Raw genomic sequence first — 21,196 nt, forward strand, 5'->3', positions numbered from 1 at the left:
GGGGGGACTTGAGGGACCATAGGGACTTTACTGGCACTTTCCCAACTCCCACCTCCTGCCTCAGGGATGAAAACTCAGCCTGTAATCTAATCAAGTGGTGGAACAGGCTAAAGTGGTTGAATGGCTTACTCTTGTTCCTATTGGTTACCATCCCCCTAGGAAATGATAACTTGCAAAAGTACATTTAAATTGCTTGAAGTTTTAACACTTTTACTATAATGAGCAAACTACAAGCAACATTAACTAAACATTATCTCGCAGGCAACTAATACTCTAAACTACAAAAAAAGTAACCCTTATTAATATTTTAATACAACCAATAACCCCACGGCGAATACATATACATTACAGCCCTCTCCACAAGATTATAATCTTTTATAGGAAACAGTCCACAGTCACTCCCAGCTTCCATTGGGGTCATGTCTCCCTGTTTCGCTGAGTCATAATGCTGAGTGACAGTCAAAAGTTGCTTCCCTCAGTTTTCGGAGTAGCAGTAAGGCACACTCTGACGATTTCTCCTCCTGGCTTCGCCTGGGCAATCCTTTCAGAGTCTCTAGATTTCCACAGGATCTGTCTCTTTGACCAGAGACTATCCTCCCTCCCACGTTCTGCTGGGTAGGTCACCGAGGACTTGCAGCTTTCTCCACTCTGCTGACCACACCAGTTGTCACCTTTTATTTGAGATCTCTCTCTTTCTGCCCAAAAGAAACACTGGGACAGAAGTCTGTCAACAGTTAGCCCAGCTGCTCTTACCTTTTGCGGTGTGGACAGGTGTGGACGTTTTGCTCCTGGTAAGTCTCAACCTGGGCCCCCTGCCCCATGGGAAGAAAGCCATGGGCAGAATTTGAAATAGATCACATGATTTGCTTCATTCCTCCATTTTACCTTTGAATTAAAGAGATAGTCTAAAACCTAATCATCTCAAAACATTGCATTCATAACACTGTTCATGACTGCATTCTGATATTCCCAGTAGCTATTGTTACTTCTGACAATCCCTTGGAGGTTCAAGATGCATGCCTTGATTTATTTTAATGTTGCAAATTGATGGGATCTGCATCAATGGACATGGGCAGCCAGGAAGCCCACTTCATTACATAAGCAGAGAGGAACTTTCGGAGTTTTGTGGCCAGTGAATTTAGAAAATTCAGTGTATTCTTCTACCTATTGTGGAGTCCATAACTCTATATGTTGGCCAGACTTTGCAGGTATATCACCAGTAACAAATGGCAATTGGCTACCTACTAACCTCTGTCCCAACCAAGGTTCTTGCTTTTTCAGGTGACCTTAATGTATTTTTGCTTCTGTTGGTATGAATATAAGGAGCAAATGCAGACAGGGATTTGTTATAGAGCCCACGAGTTAATCTGAGAAAAAGTATCCTTGAATGTTCATGCATGTCCAATGTGTCAGTTCATTGCCCAGTATCTGGACAGATTCCTGCCATGGACAAAAAAATAACCCACTTAGCTTCTGCTTATATTTCAATGTTAGCATTTCTAATTCACAAGGATCCTGAGTTTGAAGTATAAACAATGCTGAAGTTGAATTATAACTGGTCCCAACCTGGCTCCAGAGAGGTCCAAGGTCCTTGGAGGAGAGAGAGAGTCTCCCACCATTTGGGTCTGACTTCAGATGAGGTATAACTCAATGTAAGTTTAAAAAGTTACCTGGAGGAAAGTTTATTTAAATGTATCAAGAACTGTCACACTTCCCCCCAGTCTTGGCCTGGAATCGGTGTCAGGTATAATTATGCACTTACATTAGTGAAGTGTTGGATAAGGTGATGCAATGTGCATGTTAAAACTGGTATGAAATTCATTTTCTCTTTGTTAAAGTGTCAAATTTGAGCCACTACTGTACATTAATTGTTTCAATAAAAATAATCTTTAGGGTTAATTTGAAAGCTGAGGGCAACTTTGTTTTCTTTAGATGAATATAACGGATGTTGGCACCATAACATTTGTTTTCATGAAATTGCATTACTTTGTCTTTGAATCTTGAAAGGGAGATCTTTACAAAAAGGAGGTAAATATAACAAGTGTGATAAGAAACTTAGATATAGGGTGCAGCCTTTGTGCAGTGTACAAAAAAATGGACATAGAAAGATCTATTAGCATCTAAAAGCTGGTATGGTAGCATTTCAATTATAAACACTTCTTCAGAACTGAGGTGAAACAATGACCAGTCCAGAGGTGAGCTAGAAATCAGCTGTGATTAAACTGAATGATGATCAGATTTGAGGGGCTGAATGGCCTACTCCTGTTCCTATATGAATCCAGCATACTTCTATACTGAACTAATGCTATTAGAATCATAGAATAGGATACTGTAGCACAGCAGGATGCCATTTGGTTTATCGAGTCTGCGCTGGTACTTTAAAAGGGTAATCCAGTTAGTCCCACTTCCCCACTCTTTCCTCCTATCCCTGCAATATTTTCTCCTTCAAGTATTTATCCAGTTCCCTTTTGAGGACTACTGTTGAATCGTTGGATTGAATTTTACACTCTAGGAGAGGGCACGCAGCTGACCTGAACCCGTGCAAGAAAACGTCGGGCGTGCGTCCCAAAGCCATCACTCCATCGCACCATATTTGGCGGGCGTATGCAGGTGTTGGAAGTGCACCTGCTGACAATCAAACAAGCAATTAAGCCCATTAAAAAGACATTTGTATGAAATTTTAGGTGGCTTGTGCAATTTAGCGCTCGGCGCATGGGCCAGTGGCTTTTAAGGTAACGGCAGCCCTGAACTTTTTTGCATCTGGTTCTATCCAAGGGTTAGTGAGTGATGTATGTGGTGTTTCCCAATCTGCTGCCCACAGCTCTGTCAAACTGGTCACTGATGCTCTGTTCAGATGGGTCATGAACTTCATTCATTTCCAGACTGAAGAAGCCAGCCATGCAAAGTGAGCCAGAGGCTTCGCTGCAATTGCTGGGTTTATCCCACATCAGGGTACCATAGATTTCAGACACATGGCCATAAAGACGCCAGCGGGTTAGTCGGGTGCCTTTGTCAACAGAACGGGCTTCCTCTCCATCAACGTCCAGATTATTTGCGAGCACATCACAGATTTTGCAGCTCTGCGCCAGGTACCCGTGCAGCTCCCATGTTGTGCACATCCTGCAACACTCCCAGGTGCCAAGGCTGTTCTTCACTCCAGGTCGGTTAGATGATTGGCTCCTGGGTGACAAAGGCTATCCCCTGAAAATGTGGTTCACAACACCACTCTGACACCCAAGGACACACGGAGGAGAGGTACAATTGAAGACATGCCTCTACAAAGGTAGTAATTGAGAGGACCATTGGCCTGTTCAAGATGAGGTTCCGCTGCCTGGACCGATCAGGGGGAGCACTGCAATATCCTTCAGACGTGTCTTGCTTATTGTCATTGTGTGCTGCGCACTGTACAATCTGGTTCTGCCAAAGGGGGGACCCATTGGAGGATGAAGAGAGTGAGACATCTCCCCAGGCCGCAGAGGACAACTCAACTGATGGTTCTGATGAGGAGCAGGAGGAGGGGTGAGGATGTGGCTGCTAAAATGATGAACCTTGTGGGAGGCAGGGAGACCACAGAGGCCTTGATTCTCTGTTCTTTCAGCTAGGCATCCAAGGCATGACTTGAGAGTGAGGGCAAGGATGATGCCTCCTTACTGGACATTCCTGATGAGGCCATCATGGAATCTGAAATCATGTTTGCACCTCTTCCTGTCTGACACACATCACTCCGATGCCAACACCTACGAAAAACATGAAGCACGTTCAGGCCATGACACAAAATCTTTATCTGGTGGTCATGTTGACACAATTTGAACTTAGAACGCGTATCAACTGAAGTTATGTCAACCGTGACAGCCCTTCTTGTGTTTATAATACCTTAAACTTGGTGCCCACCCTGCCCCTATCACTGGCAGTGGGGGCAGCCTGCTGACTGTGATGTCCTGTTGACCCTGAAGACCTTGGCAGACGTCGACGTAGCATCATATGCCATGGACGCTGGCAGAGGGGTAGAGAAGGTGCTGCTTTTATCTGGAGTGCTCTGAGAGGAGCCCCCAGACGTGACATGCATCTCATCTGCCAGTATGAGGTTGGTTTGAACCTCCCTGCTTACCATTAATGGACGGGTACCGAACAGAGAGACTAAGCGCCTCAACCATCTCTCTCACTGGCAGTGACTTGCTGATGTCCCTGCCATTGTGTGGGTTTGCAGGTCGAAGCGCAATTCCAGAAACCCCTGATTCTGTTCCTGGAACTGCCTCTCCATGAACGTCACCATGCGGGTGAACGCAGTGCTCACGCTCCGCATAGAGTCCTCCAAGACAGAGCCCATGGCTTGCAGACCCTCCGGGATCTCCACCAGATCACCAGATCTTCACGCACATCCTGCTGGACATCCAGCATCTGCCACCTGATGGAAGACTCCAGAGCTCATCTGCCTCCGAGTCAGCATGGTCGTGGTCTCCAGCAGTCCTCCAACTGCCGGCATCCTGGGCACTCTGCCTCCGCCAGCTCCTCATGCGAGTGTGATATGCCCTCGTCACTGTGCACTAGCATCTGATCCAACGCACTATCCACTGACATTCCTGTGTTCAAGCTGGCACTTGGAACAGAAAGATGATATGACACGGTTGCATCTGTCTGCAACCCCTCGGGTGTCAAGGAAGGGTCCCGGGGTGTCTCCAGCATCCTGAGCATGGTGCATCTGGGAGAGGAACGGAGTATGTCAATTGATTACATTGTAACACAGTGACTATGCATGCATGACGGTTGCTTGTCACAATGGACAACTGCCTCGCTGAGGCACTGTGGATGAACAATGGGGAATTTGATTTGAACTTCTCATTGGAGTTGCCATGATCCTACATTTTCTTACACACTTCCCCAGCCTCTCACCTGTCCACTGGACTCTTGCCTTCCTCCGAGGCCCCTGCCGCTCCAAGACCTGTGCACCTAGCTCCATGCACGCATTGCACATCCAGGGCATCCATCTCAAACCTGGAAAGCATCAACAGGTTGGGCACCCCACCACTTATTCGTGCACGCTCCAGTGCATTATGGACCCTCTTCTTCTGTACGGACATAAGTGCAACCTCTACCTGCCACACCATACCAGCCTTGCCCAGCTCCCATCCCTCTTTCCGCCCCCCCCCACCACCACCCCAAGGACACCCAGGTTGAGGTACCATCAGATTGGCACACCTCACTTCTATACACCCAAGGCCAGCAGACACATCTTCCAGCCTCGACTGGCACAGGGATAAGTATCATTTGGCAGACTCCATCTCTCACCCCTGAGTGCCATGAAGAATGGCCACCCTCCAAGACATCTATACAGAGTTCCATGCCAAGTTGGTACTCACTCTTGCGGAACGCAGAAGATCATTGAACCTTTTCCGGCACTGGATCCATGTGCAGTGCACAACATCATGCCTGCTCACCTGGGCAGTGGGGGGGGTGTGCAGAGTGCCCACTAGCATTGCCCTCTGCCCGGCATGCCCAGTTGGTGCTGAGGTCATAACTCCTGCCTGGTTGAAAAATCATATACTCTCTCATGGATAGCTCTGTGAGGGTCCTCACCAATTCCTAGCAGCCTTCAGGGAGCTGCCTGTGCTCTTTTAAAAAGCCGCTCTGGGGCACTGTTGGGCCACGGTCCCGCCCCCGCCAGCAGTTCTGAGCCAATGTCCAGGGCCAGCCAGCATGAAATCGTATCTAGGTTGCGATCATGGTCAGGGGTGGATAATGCATCTGCTTCCAGGTCCGCTAATCACGTGCACAATGTGCGTAAAATTCAGGCCGTTATCTATTAGGCAGCATATTCCAAATTCTAACCATTCACTGCGTTTTTAAAAAAAAACTTTTTCTCATGTCGTTTTTTGGTTCTTTTGCTAATTACCTTAAATCTGTGTCTTCTTGGTTATCTAACCTTCAGCCATTGGATGCAGTTTATCTTTATTTAGTCTTATCTAAACCCTTCATGATTTTTAACACTATTCTATCAAATCTCCTCTAAATCTCCCCTGCTTCAAGGATAACTGCCCAAGTTTCTCCAATCTGTCCACATAACTATAATCCCTCATCCCTGGAACCAACCCATTAAAACTCTTCTGTATCTTTCTAAAGCCTTCCTAATGAGTGGTGTCCAGTATTGGACAGAATATCCCAGCTGGTGCTGAACCAGTGTTTTATATACTTAAAGCATAACTTTTTTGTCTTTTGTACTTTATCCCTCTATCGGTAAAGCTTAGGATCCCATGTACTTTAGCAACTGCATTGTTAACCTGTCCTACCCCACCGTGCTTTACCCCCCCCCTCAACCCCCGCAACCCCAGTCTCCTCTTGTGCCCCCATTTAAAATTGTACCATTTAGCCTGTATTGTCCTGATTCATTCTTACTCCCACAATAGTGTCCCATTATGGATAATGTCAACCAGAAGTAGCATTTAAGTGAAGAAGAAGAATCAAAAACAGATCTTCATGGTAAACTTTTTAATTTTGTCTTTATAAAGGCTGTGCTTTCATTGTGTACTTTTATGCTTTTTGTGCTATATAGAACGCTGCAGGAGAATAATGCCAAACTGCAACATGCATTCAATCAATACATCATCCAAGTATTCAACGTATGGACAAACAAACTAAATTGAACTGAAAATATCCAAAATAAAATGACCGATTTGATGATATAAGGCTGAAAGCAAAAGGTAAAATTCCCTAGATTGCTTAATATGAACAATAAATTACTAATTCCGCACAGGCTGGAACTATAGACGGCAAATCCCTCCTAGTGAGCTTTTATATATTGAAGCCTCACAAAAAAATTAGTGTGTGCATTGAAAGCATAGCCAAAATAATTGAATTTGTTGCTATGTTTTTTAAAGTTTTGTGAGAACATGGTTAATTTAATGTGTTGGACACTGTACAGGAATTTTGTACAGTAGCTGCTTCCACTAATCACTTTGGCTATGTGAGGTGAAACCTTTTTGAATGACACTTGATCTTTTCTAGCCATAAAGTCTATTTCGGTTGGAGGGTTGTAGCTAATCACTATGCAGCCTACTTTCCCTTGTGGTCTGTTGCTGAAGATTGTACAGTGAACAGGAGATGCTCGTGTTTTAGATCTATCCAGCGTAGCTTTAGAATTGAGCAGTTTTAGCTTATTAGATTGCTTTTGTCATATTGCTTAATCCCGTTGCCTGCTGTTTGATCCTAGTTAGAATGCTAAAGCTGGTTGAGTCGCAGATGAGGGAGATGGGTGTGAATTCCCTGACTGGAAGCACTGGAGCATACAACAGCTAAGGCTATTGCTTCTATCTGACAGAAAGGTGAAACGCTTCCTGCATGTGTTATTGAATAATAGAACATGCCAAGAAAAGAAATCAGAAAAAGTTGTGAGGCAACAGGCATTTTATTGATTAATTGTCAAGGAATGACACTATTTACTGTCTATCTTTAATATAGTGCTCTTTATAAAGTGATAATGCCATACAAAAAAAATTATATTGTAGCACAATAATATGATAATGTAATAATAATATGGTGCTCAGCTCTCCAAGCCTAATGAGATTATAGTATGCTTTTCTTTCCACCACATCATACTGTTGTCTACGGAAGGACAGAAAAGCTTTACCAACCAGAAGGATTTTGAGTCGATGATAGTTTGTTGCTCTCAGCAAGGGCAGTGATTGGGGTGCTACAAATGACTTCAGCACCCCTGGTTAGGAGGAGGAAAACCTGCCAGGGTTACAATCCTGTTGAAACTAAGCATTTGTGGATGTTGAGAGGACAGAATTAGGCTTGGCTGTCATGCCACCTGCAGCTTCTTGTTGCATGCATACTGAATGGCTATACGTGGTGAAACTTTGGGGACCTTGATGTATCTGAGCTACATTGCACAACATAAAGGCAACTGATGTAATCCATGCTAATGGTATCGGCTCGCAATGCATGGGTTTTATGCAGTTTTCTACAATCTAAGAGTACATATGCCTTGACCTGCTGTGGCTAGTGGACAGATAAATGTTTACTACTGCATTGGCAAGACCACCGGTTTTTAGCTGAACCTGCCAAATTTACGTTCTGGTAGTAGCTAGCTGGGTGAAGCCTGAACTTCAGGGAATGGTGCAAATAGCCTCAGAATATGAAGCTTCTAATGAAACTTATTTGTAGAACTTGGCAAATCAACTATGTATGCGAATTTAAAATGTGTTTAGGTAGCTATCTTCAGCTAGAACCATCTGTGCTGTTGAAGTTAGGTGACACCAGCTGATTCTCAACATTTTATGAAATAGACTATTAACAGATCACAGTCTTTGTTCTATTAAGGTATCAGTAATGTGGGTTATTAATTGGGCAGATGACAAGGGGGCAAAAGGCTCAGATATTATCCAATCTACTATATAGAGGGAATGTTTCCCTCACCCACATCATCCTTTTTTGCAGTCAGGTGCTCTTCCAAACCCACTGTCCATTTTTTTTTTTCCTTCTCGTAATTAATTCAGACTTCACTTTCAATCATTTTTATTTTTAAATCAGCTGAAGATATTTAATATGATAAAATGTTTAAATGTTGCCTCAGTTTATAATGTTAAACTATAATCAGTATTGAAAATAATGTGGATGTGCCTCAACAGCTCCCTCAGCGCTTCCAATGCTGTGGATGGTTCCTGCCTGCTGGTATAGTGTAGGGACTGCCACAGTGTGGTCTTGAGTTTATAGCTCTTCACACCACTCTCTTATTGGAAGGAGTGACAGTTGAGCGTATTCATTCTTCTCTACTATTACTTATGGAGTACATTCTGTTACTCATCTGTATTACTGCTGATTTATGTTTATCGCTACATTCAATCATTATAAAATAGAATGGCAGTAGAAGAGTCTGGGTGGAATCGTCCACTCCCATTGGCGTCTGGCGTCATGGCAGGCGTGTGCAGACAATATGGCGGGAAGGCCAAAGATCAGTTTCACGCCGTCGTAAAACCAGTTTGTGATTGTCTGCTCCACCTGTCAATGGCGGGCTGCCTTTTCCCACCAACGGATGTCGGGAGCATCATTTAAAACATATGCATATCATTATAAGCCCTGCTCTCTGGAATCATCTCCCCACGCTAGATCATCCGGGCATGCCGACTTGTTTCACAGCTGTACGTAGACAATGTGCACTTGGCAAGCTGCACTTCACAAGGTTTGTTTGCCTACCTTTCTTCGGGCAGCACTTGCAGCCATTAGCACCAGGCTTTGCAGGCTGCACCGCATCACAACAGACCAGCTGTACGGCGGTGGTGGTTTTTCAATGGCTGCAGGGCCTTGCACTTGCTTGGGGAAGGGGAAGAAGTGGTCTCAGGCAAGGGAAGAGGCTGCAAGACAAGAGCTGTACTGGGGATGGAGGGTATCTCAGGGTGTATGTGGGGCACAAGTTGATCTGTACAAGTGGCCTCAAGGTGGTGAGGGCTAAGGAGGCAGTCTCCAGAGTGGATGGGGCCAGATGGAGATGTGAGGGTATGTGAGAAAGTGAGTGGTGATGTCCCTTGGCATGGCAGTGAGTGAGATGCCGGTGAATGTGTGGTGGCCTTGAGTGTGAGAGTTTAGAGTGGATGAGATGGCTGCCTTACCCTGGCAGCATGGATGTGATCACTCATCTGTTTTCTGCACTGGATGGCCGACCACTTGTGTACAGCATTGGCACTGACCACCTCTGCCACCATCTCCCAAGCTGGAGTGGTGAGACTGATGTACCTCTTGCAGCCAGAATGGGGGTAGAGGACATCACAGTGGGCCTCCACATTGTGACCCAGGAATGCGTCACTGAATCAGGGGACTGCACTCTTCTTGGACTTTGGGGCCATGTCTTCACAAGTGCCCTCCTGGGCTGCAAGCATTGAGAAGTATGTGCGCTGCTGCAATTTAAATATGGCGCCCTGCGTGAGGAAGCAACGAGGTAACGGTATGGTGGGCAAATCAGAGGCCACCCACCAGCGAGATGACATGTTTCCTGTGACTGCATAATTAATGAGGCGGGAATAAGACGATGAAGCGTGAAAAGCCGCCATTGCGGCCAGTAGGTAAAACTTCCTTTTCCCGCCCACTACTGCACTTAGTGCAAATGTGGGAGGATTCTGCCTCTGTGTTTTAGCTTAAGTAAAATACAGGTTTATTAGCTGCTATAGCACTGTTTGGAAATGGTCTCACTTCATGTCTATATTGGGCTGGCAAGTTTGATTTTTGACTGAGACCTTAAGAAAATGGTTAGATGGACTTAGCCCCAAAAGTAAAAAAAAATATGATTGCAGTTGGCCTCAAAGTGCATTGCATGTAGGATAAAACCTTTAATGTGAAAAATCGGAGAATTAGTGTCATGGAAATTACGCACTACCAACAACACAGAAACAGACCATTTGCTCCAACAGAGAGAGGATTTTTTTTTTTGTTCTTTCATGGTATGTGGGCGTCGCCGGGCAAGGCCGGCATTTGTTGCCCATACCTAATTGTCCTTGAGCTGAGTAAGTTGCTAGGCCATTTCGGAGGGCAGTTATAACATTGCTGTGCATCTGGAGCCACATGTAGGCCAGGCCAGGTAAGGATGGCAGTATTCCTTCTCTAAAGGACATTGCTGAACCAGATGGGTTTTTACAACAGTCGGTAATGGAGACTAGCTTGTCATTTCCAGATTTTATAAGTTGAATTCAAACTCCACCAGTTGCCTTGGTGGGATTTGAACCCACAGAGCATCAACCTGGGACGCTGGATTACTAGTCTAGTGACATTACCACTACGCCACCATTCCCCAATGTTTGTTGCACGTGAGCCTTCTCTTGCCCTCATTTTCCCAACCCTATCAACATATCCTCTTATTCTTTCACTGTCATGTATTTATCTAGCTTTCTTTTACATGTATCGATGTTAGTCACCTGAAATACTCCTTATGGTTCAGAATTCCAGGTTCTAATTACTCACTGGGTAAAGAAATTTTTCCTGAATTCCACATTGGATTATCAGTGACTATCTTAGATTTATGTGCCCTAATTCTGATCTCTCCTGCAATTGGAAACACGTTCTTTCAGGTCTACCCTATCAAACCCTTTCATATTTTTTTAGATCTCCATCAAGGCACTCTTCAGCTTTTGTTTTTCTGGAGCAAAGTTCCCCAGTGTTATAGTGTGGCCTAGTCGCCTGTTTGTATTAGAGTTGATCTGCAGACAACTTTCTAAGTGGAAACATTAGTTTTATTTACAATACAGCCAGCAGCAACTACACATGTGTGTTCAACTCCATCTCTATACTGACTGTGGAGGTAGCCCGCCCTGCTAACACATTGGTTTACACAGATCATGTGATCTTGCATCACGGGACTAACCTTAAAGGTACAGTCCAACATTTAACAAAACCCTAATTACTACATTCCTCCTCCTTTAAGTTTGCTGTACATATTGTATTTATAAGAATATTTATCTCATGACATTATAATATTAACACAGGTCATGAAATTTACATGTTCAGTCTTTCAGGTGTTTTCCTGATTCGTGTAGAATGTCGCAGCTCCATGACTTCAGATTTTTTTTCAGGAACCACATTCTCTGGAACTGTATGAACGTCAGTCACCTTGCAGTTCAGTGTCTTCCACTCTGTAGAGACATCAGACATGTCAGTCCTTGGTTGAGCATCTTCAACAGAAAACACTGGTTCAGTAATGGTCCTAGGTGGAACCATATCTTGTTGTGGTATCTCTGTTGTTCTTAAATGGTCCATGTGCTTACGGATGATCCAGCCTTCCACTTCCAAGCGGTATGATAATGGTCTGAACTTACTTTACCAGGTATCCACTTTGGTCCTCTACTGACATTCTTTACATATACTGCTTCTCCAACAGTAAATTGCCTCTCATGGCTATGCAAGTCATGTGCAGCTTTTTGGTTTCTTTGACTCTTCTCCACCTTTCCCTCCAAATTTGGAAATATTAGGCTCAGTCTTGTCCTAAGACAGAGGCAGTAGTGGGAAGGTGTTGCTCCTGACGTCATGTGGGGGGGCTTTTCTGTAGTGAATAAGAAAGCGCATAAGCCTGGTCTCCAGCGAATCACCTGTTAACTTCATATTTGTCTGCAGCATCTAGAATTCTTTCCAGAGAAGGCCTTGGAAGTAACTTGTACCTATTTGATTTTATTTTCAGCATCATCATCCAGCAAACCATTGTGAGGAACTGGAATAATATCAAAGTAGGCATAGTTCGATAATTTGTTTATTGTCTCCTTCGAGTGTTTATAGGTGCTACCAGCCACCATTTTATTGTCTTTTCGGAACCTTCTTCCTTTTTGTCTTCTTTCTTCCAGAGTTTAGTCCTGTCCTTCATTTTGACTTCGCTGTCGGCCAGACTTCTCTCAGGTGAAATCTGAACTTGTCTGAGTCTCCCAAAACTACTTTGTCTGCTTGTCTCTTGGAAAGCTCTCTGATTTTTTTGTTTTCAAAGCCTCTTTGGCCGCATTTAGCTGATTCTTCAGCTCTTCTGTCTCATTTTTGTATTTGTTGGCTGCTTCCTGGAAACTTGAACATTGCTGTGTCTTCTCTGCCAACAGGTTCTTCAGTTTGTTCAGAGAGGTGATGAATTCTTTGTTTCTTTTTGTACTTTTCCAGAGACACAAACTTTGACCTGAGAGAGTTTTGTCATGTGTGAAGGTCTTTCAGCAGGTTTTCCATTTCCTTGTGAATGTTACTCACTTTGTCTTGAACTCTGTCATTCAGCAGGGTCTCCTTGAATTTCTTCTGCTGTTCTTCCAAGTTTTTGTTTAAGATAGACTACATTTCTTCAGGTTGTTGAGTCCTTACACACTCCTTTTTCATCCTGTTGTGGTCGTTGGACTCTCCAGGCTCTTTCTGCCACACTTTGCCTTGTTCCTTTTTCAAGGTATGAACTCTTCCTGCTTCCTTTTGAAATCTCACTGGCCAATCAACGTTAATTTCCCTTAACCAGTTTCGCCCTAGAAGGCTTGGTCCTCTGCCTCTCAATACCATCATGAGCAGTTGTGCCGATTGGTTTCTATAGTGGACAGTTACTCTGCTGATACCTTTTACTTGGATTTCTTCACCTCTGTATGCTTTCAACTTGGCAGATGTTTGTTCTGAATTTAATTGATGTTCACCATTATTTAAATATCTGAAAGTGTGTTCTCCAATTTCAGTAGTGGAGGCTTCCATGTCTACTTCCATTTTTAATGGTTTGCCATTCACTTGTACTGTAACAAATATTGGCTCTGCCTTCCCAACTTTCATGTTAAACAATAAATAAATGTCAGAATTTGTTGTTTCCAGCTCTTCTACACTGTAGATTTCATTGGGTTTCTTCTGTTGTTGCAAACCTGTTTAAATCTCTCTTTGCACTGTCTCATATTTCCACTTCTGTGACGAAAGTAACATTCTACTGCCAATCACTAAAAGACTGATAGTTTCTACATCGATTTAAAGTTGTTCTTCGATTTAGCTGCTAAATTATTTCTTATTTTTCGGTTAATGGGCGTTGTTTCCTGCTTTGCGCTGGAGTCTCCCTTTTTCACGCCACTTTCGGCTGACTGCTCCCGCCCGATTTGTAGCCATCATTTTGCGCCCCTTGTATTGCTTGTGAATCTCTTACAGTGCTTCCCATGGCCAGTGCGATTTCTAACACTGCCTTAAAGTCCAGATTCACTTCAGCCAGCAATCTTCTCTGAATAGTGTCTTTTTTCACGCCATACACTAAACAATCTCTGAGCCTGTCGTTTAGAGTGTCTTGCAATGTTCCGTTAATTGCTTAAAATTTGCCACATAGCTAGCAATTGTCTCACCCGGGGCCCTATTTCATGAATTGAACCGGAATCTTTGCATCGTGACTGTGGGCTTGGGTTGAAAATGTCCCTTCACGAGGTCCACTAATTCTGCAAAATTATTCAAATCTGGGGCACTGGGCACCATCAAACTTTGAATCGAACTGTAGGTTTTGTTCCCACAAGTGCTCAAGAGGATCTCTCTCCTCTTTTCCCCGTAATTTTGTTTGCTTAAAAGAAGAACATGAGGCATCCTATATACTGAGACTAGTCATCTGTGGCTGATTCAAAGGGATTGATTCTACCAAACTCTGGCATTTTGGGTGAGTATATGTTCTGTTATTTTAAACGGACGTTGATACGATCACTGAGCGAGTTACGGTACCGATTCCGATTTATCCTGGTTGCCAGTTTGTTATAGTGTGGCCTTGTCACCTATTTGTAATAGAGTTGATCTGCAGACAACTTTCTAAGTGGAAACATTAGGTTTATTTACAATACAGACAGCATCAACTACACACTCCATCTCTATCTCTACACTGACTGTGGAGGTAGCCTGTGCTGCTAACGCACTGGATTACATAGATCACATGATCTTGCATCACAGGACTATTCTTAAAGCTACAGTCCAACATTTAACAAAATCAAATTTCCTACATCCAGCCTGTTCAATCTTTCCTGATGGGTATAATCCCACAGTTCTTGAATAATCCTAGTCAATATCTTTTTTAATTTTCTTCAGTGCCTTCTATATCTTTTCATAATTTTGAAACCCGAACAGTACACAGCTGAATCTGAATGGTCTGAATGGGTTTCTATACAAGCTTAACATTGAATTGAAAAAAAATGAAACTATCCCCCTAGAAATAAGCCCCAATGCTTCGATTTCTTTTTTTTTTAAAATATGGCCTTATTAGCCTGCATCACTAATTTTTGTTCTACTTTGTATTCTGTATTTCTAGATTCCAAAGCTTCTCTATGCCATTTAGACACTTATTTTCAAAGGAATTTGCAAACTCCTTATTCTTTCTACCAAAACATAACACCTCACGCTTGTCTATATTGAAGGTAATTTGCCCATTATGCAAATTTGTTAGTTTTCCTGTGTTTGGTCACCGTCATCCTTCTGTATTAACTATGCCCCCCAATTTGGTTTCATTCTCAATTTTGAAATTGTACTCTAGATTCCTTAGTACAAATCTTTTATATCTAAATTATGGGTGAGAGAATGAATGCTGTGTGAGGGTCAAATTTTCTCTTAAATAATGGCAATTATTTACCTACTTGTGGTATTGTGGACAAATAAATATTATGAATCTGCTAAATGAATTTGAAACCTGTTCCTACCATGCAAAGGTAAAAATATTTCAGCAGTCTAATTCTATAAGGTGAATAAACATTTTAAAGTGAGCAATGCTTATTGTATTCCAAACAACACAACTGTGATATGTTGCAATCTCGCAACAAATCCCTTCCTCTGCTAAAATTAATTTTCCTACCTATTTCTTCTAACTTATCAAGTTAACTAGCAATACATGGTTGGCTCCATTTATCTTTCAGCATAACCTTACCTTGAGATGCTATTTTACCGATTGCATGTCTTCATTATCATGAATTCTTGTTTTAGATTTTTTTAAGGAATAGAATCTATGTGGGGGCAGAAATTGTTATACTTTGAAAACAACAATGTTTTCAATTTGGGAGGGATTTTAATATTTTCCATTCACAAACAAGCACTAATTTATGTTGATTTTTGCTAGACAAGGGTATAAATGGATATGGAACCAAAAGAAGTGCATGAAGTTAAGATACAGATCAGCCATGATATCATTGAATGGTGGAACATGCTCGAGAGGCTTAACAGCCTACTCATGTTCCAATGGTATTACAAAAGCAGCAAATAGGAAAAGGCTAGAAGTAAGAATTAGTTTATTTGACCATTTTATGACTGAAGCACAGTATTTGCAATAAAGAATGCATGCCTTTTTGCCCTCTTTGGAAGATGAGAAGTTTATTGATTTAAGGTGCCTATTTTAAAGCTACAAGCTATTCTGCTTAAAGGTTAGCAAGTTGAGTGCTAAAATATACTCACTATACATGTAACAATTTTTAAAACGTTTTTTCAGCTTGTAGTGATTATGGTGTTTTACTCTACAAGTTTGTATTGATTTTTATCTAAAAATTCCTTCAATTCAGATTCATAAATATCCACATGGGGACCTCTAAATGAGAATCCTTCATCTGGCTGGTCTCAGATGCATACATGGCACTCTGTGCAATTTAGGAGTAGCAAAGCATTTGAGATGGCAACAATAATTACCGCAAAAAGCATGGAAAAGGAATGTGACTATTCCATTGACAGTTTCTGATATCCAGTCCTATTCAGTTGGATCTATAGTAGATAATTGATTTCAGTTGGTTAAGTTAAGAATGATTTCTGTTTTTTTTTGTAATTGTTGCTTAATTTTTTTTTACACCATTAAAATACATTGTTTTTTGCAGGTAATTTAGATCTTACTGGTCCAAAACAAGTCTTCAAAGCAGAAAATAATCCTTGGGTTACACCAATTGCTGACCAATTTCAACTAGGTGTATCCCATGTCTTTGAATATATTCGTTCTGAAACCTACAAATAGTAAGTAGAATGATTGGAACTAACTTGATTTAAAGCTTGACTAGTTGATTCTTGCACATTGCTTGTAGATAAATCTGGTACTCAGAATATTTTAATAATGATCTATGTAGTACCTTTAACTTCCTAACAGCACTGTGGATGTATCTACACCACATGGACTGCAGCAGTTCAAGAAGGCAGCTCACCACCACCTTCTCAAGGGCAAATAGGGATGCATAATAAATGCTGGACCAGCCAGCGAAGCCCACATCCCGTAAATAAATTTTTTAAAAAATGATTATGCTGTCCCTATAAATTAGTCCTTAAAAAAATCATTTTTCACCATTTGGCTTACAAGCCTTATTATTCTTATACTGAAGCTAATGACTTCCTGATTTTTTTTCTGTTGCTTCAAATTATTTTTCATTTTTTTAAAAGGGGTAAATTTATATTTACCACTAATGACTTGTATTTTAAATTTGTGTACTTGCCCCTTAGTAAGAAATTGTTAATTAAAACCTTTCAAGTTTACATTAAATTAATTAATATGTGCACTTTTGCTTAAAAAAAAAGTGGGTGAATGACAAAGTCCTAGCTCTAGGTCATGCCCATCTGGGGTTATGCCAGGAGGCAAAAAGAAAGTGGGGATGTACTCTGCTTTCATTAATGCCATTTCTCTCTGTTATAAATGCAGCCAGCTTAGAAAAAAAAGGAAAGACTTGCATTTATCTAGCTTCTTTCACAACAACTGGATGTCCCAAAGTACTTTACAGCCAATGAAGCACTTGTGAAGTGTAACCACCATTGTTTATAGGAAACGCAGCAGCCAATTTGTACACAGCTAACTCGCACAAACAGCAATGTGATAATGATCATTTAATCTGTTCTTGTGATGTTGTTTCAAGGATAAATATTGGCCAGAACCCCGGATATACCTCTTTGAAATAGTGCCATGGGTTCTTTTACATTCGCCCTAGAGGCCAGATGGGTCTCGGTTTAATACCTCATCTGAAAGATGGCACCTCCGACAGTGCAGCACTCCCTCAATGCTGCGCTGGTGTGACAGCTGTGATTATTGTGCTCAAGCCCTGGAGTGGGACTTGCCTGTGACTCAGACACAAAGTGCAACCAACTAAGCTGTCAGTTTAAGTGCAACTAACTAAGCTGTCAGTTTACAGTGAATTATCTGAGAAGGTTGTAAATGTTGACGAGGGTTTTTTGGGCTGCAGACTAAGGGAAGGGAAGAGAGCGCAGAGGAGTTGTCTCAATGGGATGGGCAGATTAATGGATAAAACTAATTTTGTAGGTTTCCCTTTATTTAATGTTTCTTTTCAGTGGTCCATGAGAAACTATTGTGGCAGCTGGGGTGGCCTATTGCTGGTGTGAACGGCGACAATGTTTTTGTGGGGTGGAAAATTGGGGAGAAAGGTCTGTGCACTATTTGTGATAATTAAGATAGTATATTATTTAGAAAGGAAAAAATACAGCTTCCACAGATTTAATCAAAGGATAAAATATTCAGGCCCCTCGCTGCAGAAACTATAAAAATCAGTTTCATATATGTAGATAGATTCTGCATGTAACTGTAATTATCCAGACTGGGTTGAAACGCTAACAACCTTTGAGCTTATTAATGTAAATGTGATGAAATACAAGAGGGTGAGGGGGATGGAGAATAATTTTTATTTTTCTAATTGCTGTGATATTTAACCTTGAGCATTAGTATGTAATCGCAGATCAGTTAGAGGCTTGGCAATGGTTTGCACTTCTGAAGAAATGTTGCAATTGCAACATTGCAGCTGATAAAACTGCTTCATTATCTAAAACTATTTTCATAGTTAGTTGTAATGTTAATGAATTTAGGATTGATAATGCTGCAGGATCTGAGGCCACTTTCCCTAGCATTTAATGAATTGGAAGAAATAACTTTGATTTTAGAAGTAGAGAAGCTGTAGTGTAGAAGAGCATTCAGTACATGTGATATATGATCACTTAGAGAGTTGGTAGGTATCCAACCTCACTAACTTGATTGAATTCTTTGAAGAAGTAACAAAAATGTTTGAATGAAGATGGTCCAGTTGAAGTATCTTGACTTCTATAATTTGTTTGATAAAGTACTTCATGAGCAGCCATTCAAACTCAGATTACAGGATAGATTTTTTATTTTCTTTTTATTCATTCAGGGGATGTGGGCTTTGCTGGCTGGACCAGCATTTATTGCCATCCCTAATTGCCATCGAGAAGGTGATGGCCTTCTTGAACAGCTGCAGTTCATGTGGTGTAGGTACACCCACAGTGCTGTTAGGAAGGGAGTTCCAGGATTTTGACCCATGTTTGCCCCATGTAGATGTTAATTAAGTGATTATTTAGTTGAAATTACAAAAGAAGATGGTTACTATGGAAGTGAATTTGATTGAGGCCTGGTTAAAATAAGGTTTTGGAGATTTAGCAATCCTGTTGATGTTCAGGCATTTTCATTAAGGACTATTGGATCTTCTGTGACACTGCACAAGGTAAATCAAAGATTGTGGTCTTCTCCTAGCTCTTCCTCTTTTGTCTTTGTGTTACCCATTCTCACCATTATCTCTCTGTCTTGCTAGCAGAGGCTGCATTTTGGTAGCATCTGTAAGAAAAAATGTGGCCCACAGTGGTTTCTTTCACATTCCCTTACCCCATTATATTCACCTTCCCACTACTGCCTCTGTCTGTTCCCCCTTGAACTATCTGCTGTTCAACCACTGTACTCGCCTCTCCCTTCATTCCACTTTCATCTCAACTTTTAATCCTCCATCTACACTATTTCCATCCCCTTCCACCCCATGAGTGGGATGCTGAGAGGCCAAAGTCTTTCTCTTCAATCTATTTCCCTTATCTCATTCCCATTTCGCTGTTTTCTTCAAGGAAGCTTTGGTAGGGAATAGTGAGGCTCTGGAGAGAGTGCAGGTGGAAATACCAAATCTTAGAATTCTTAGCTATGAGATTAGGTGTGAAGAATAGTGGTATTTACTAGAGGGAGAAACAGATTTAGAGGGGATACCTTAAAGTTTTTAGTGAAGGCATTGGATACAGTTTGATAAGTTTTTTTTGAATTAGATAAGAATAGGTTTTTTTTGAATTAGATAAGAATAGGTGGTCACGCAAATAAAATTTGCAGGCAAAGACTAAAGTTAGATGTCAGGATGTATTTCTGTCCAGAGAGATGTCACTCGGGCATAGGCTGAAAAGACAGGTTTTAGGGGATCAATGCGGCCCTTTTTAAAGAGGATTTGGCAAATTCCTGCGAGAAGACAATTCCAATTATAGGAGGTAATTTGCCCTTGTTGCCTTCCCCCTGACCAATGAGCAAATTATTAGTAAACAGGTGTTGCTTCAATGATGACTCTTGCCAATCAGCAAAGCGATGGAAGTTGAGAAGATGAGGTTTTTGACCTTTATAGGACATCCTGAGTTATAGGCAGTTATGGTCTTCTGGAGCTTGATCGCCTTAAGTTGGAGTCTTTCTTGAATTGGCCACAGTTTTTTTTTGTTATCTTCCCCCAGGAGAAGAAAACAAACATTATTAGGGGTCTTGTGGTTGATGTGCATGGTTGTGCTGTCCAGTGCAAGGGCTGATGGTCCTTTGATGCCCTTTACATTTGTTTTTTTCTTTGAAACTGTTAGACAGTCAAGGGAATACTATTCTCCTTGACTGTCTGGAATGTTTATGTAATGGATAAATATGTCGTTTATGCATTTCCCTATTGCATAAATCAAGTTTAGCTACTATAGTGGGTAACAAATAATGTGACCATTATTAACATACTCAGCTTCAAAAGGTTCCTTTTGTTCTATTTTTATGGCATTTTGGATGCGTGTGAGTCAGTTGGTAGCAAATTTGAGTTGAAATAACTATTTTGATAGCAACATGGGAATATATGGTTGGCTGATCAAAAAGTTCAGAATATACTGTACCCTCTTGTACTCTGTCACTCAATCACAGTTACAAAAGAACTGTTCTGCTCCCTCTTGAATTTGTTGACCCAATCGATCTAGTTTCCTTGGACAATTTGATCCAAAAATTCATCACCCTTTGCGAAATAGTTAAATCAACATTAACTATTCATCCCTCTCTTTCTCTATCTCTCTCCCTCTCTCTCTTCCCCATCACCCTCCCACTCCCACACACCCCTCTCTGTTTATGTGCCTTCAATTAGAATTTGAGATTATGTCAAACAATTTATTAGGATTCAGCTTATTTCAGATTCTTGATCGGCTTGAACTGAGGCGTGAACAGGCTCCAGGTTTTAGTTACTCCTCATAGCTTATCCATAGTAGAATTTTAATTGTGGTTCTCTGTGCTGGGCTCAGCCGATAGTGCCCCCATCTCTGAGTCACAAGGTTGCGGGTTCAGGCTTGAACACAAAATCCAGGCCTTTTTTTTATTCTTAGGTTTTGTGTTTGCTGGTAAGGCCTTAATTTATTGTCTATCTCCAATGCACAATGTTCAGCACCATTTGCAACTGATATTGAAGCAGTCCATGTCCAAATGCAGCAAGACCTGGACAGCATCCAGGCTTGGGCTGACAAGTGGCAAGTAACATTCGCACTGCACGAGTGCCAGGCAATGGCCATCTCCAACAAGAGAGAATCTATCCATCGCCCTTTGATATTCAATGGCATTACCATTGCTGAATCCCCCATTATCAACGTCGGGGGAGGCAAGGTTACCATTGACCAGAAACTGAACTGGACTAGCCATATAAACACTGTGGCTACAAGAGCAGGTCAGAGGCTAGGAATCCTGTGATGAGTAGCTCACCTCCTG

At 41.8% G+C, this 21,196-nt stretch overlaps 1 protein-coding gene across 2 annotated transcripts in view; it reads left to right on the forward strand.

The window, feature by feature from the left end:
- rsu1 (Ras suppressor protein 1) overlaps positions 1-21,196 on the forward strand; it is a 239,300-nt gene that overhangs the window by 125,479 nt on the left and 92,625 nt on the right. For both annotated transcript variants that reach the window (XM_078538409.1, XM_078538410.1), the window contains exon 8: positions 16,281-16,413. In XM_078538409.1, coding sequence (XP_078394535.1) covers positions 16,281-16,413 — 133 coding nt within the window. The remainder of the gene's footprint in view (positions 1-16,280; positions 16,414-21,196) is intronic.

Source organism: Cetorhinus maximus, chromosome 3, assembly GCF_964194155.1.
Source record: "Cetorhinus maximus chromosome 3, sCetMax3.hap1.1, whole genome shotgun sequence".
Taxonomy (NCBI): Eukaryota; Metazoa; Chordata; class Chondrichthyes; order Lamniformes; family Cetorhinidae; genus Cetorhinus; species Cetorhinus maximus.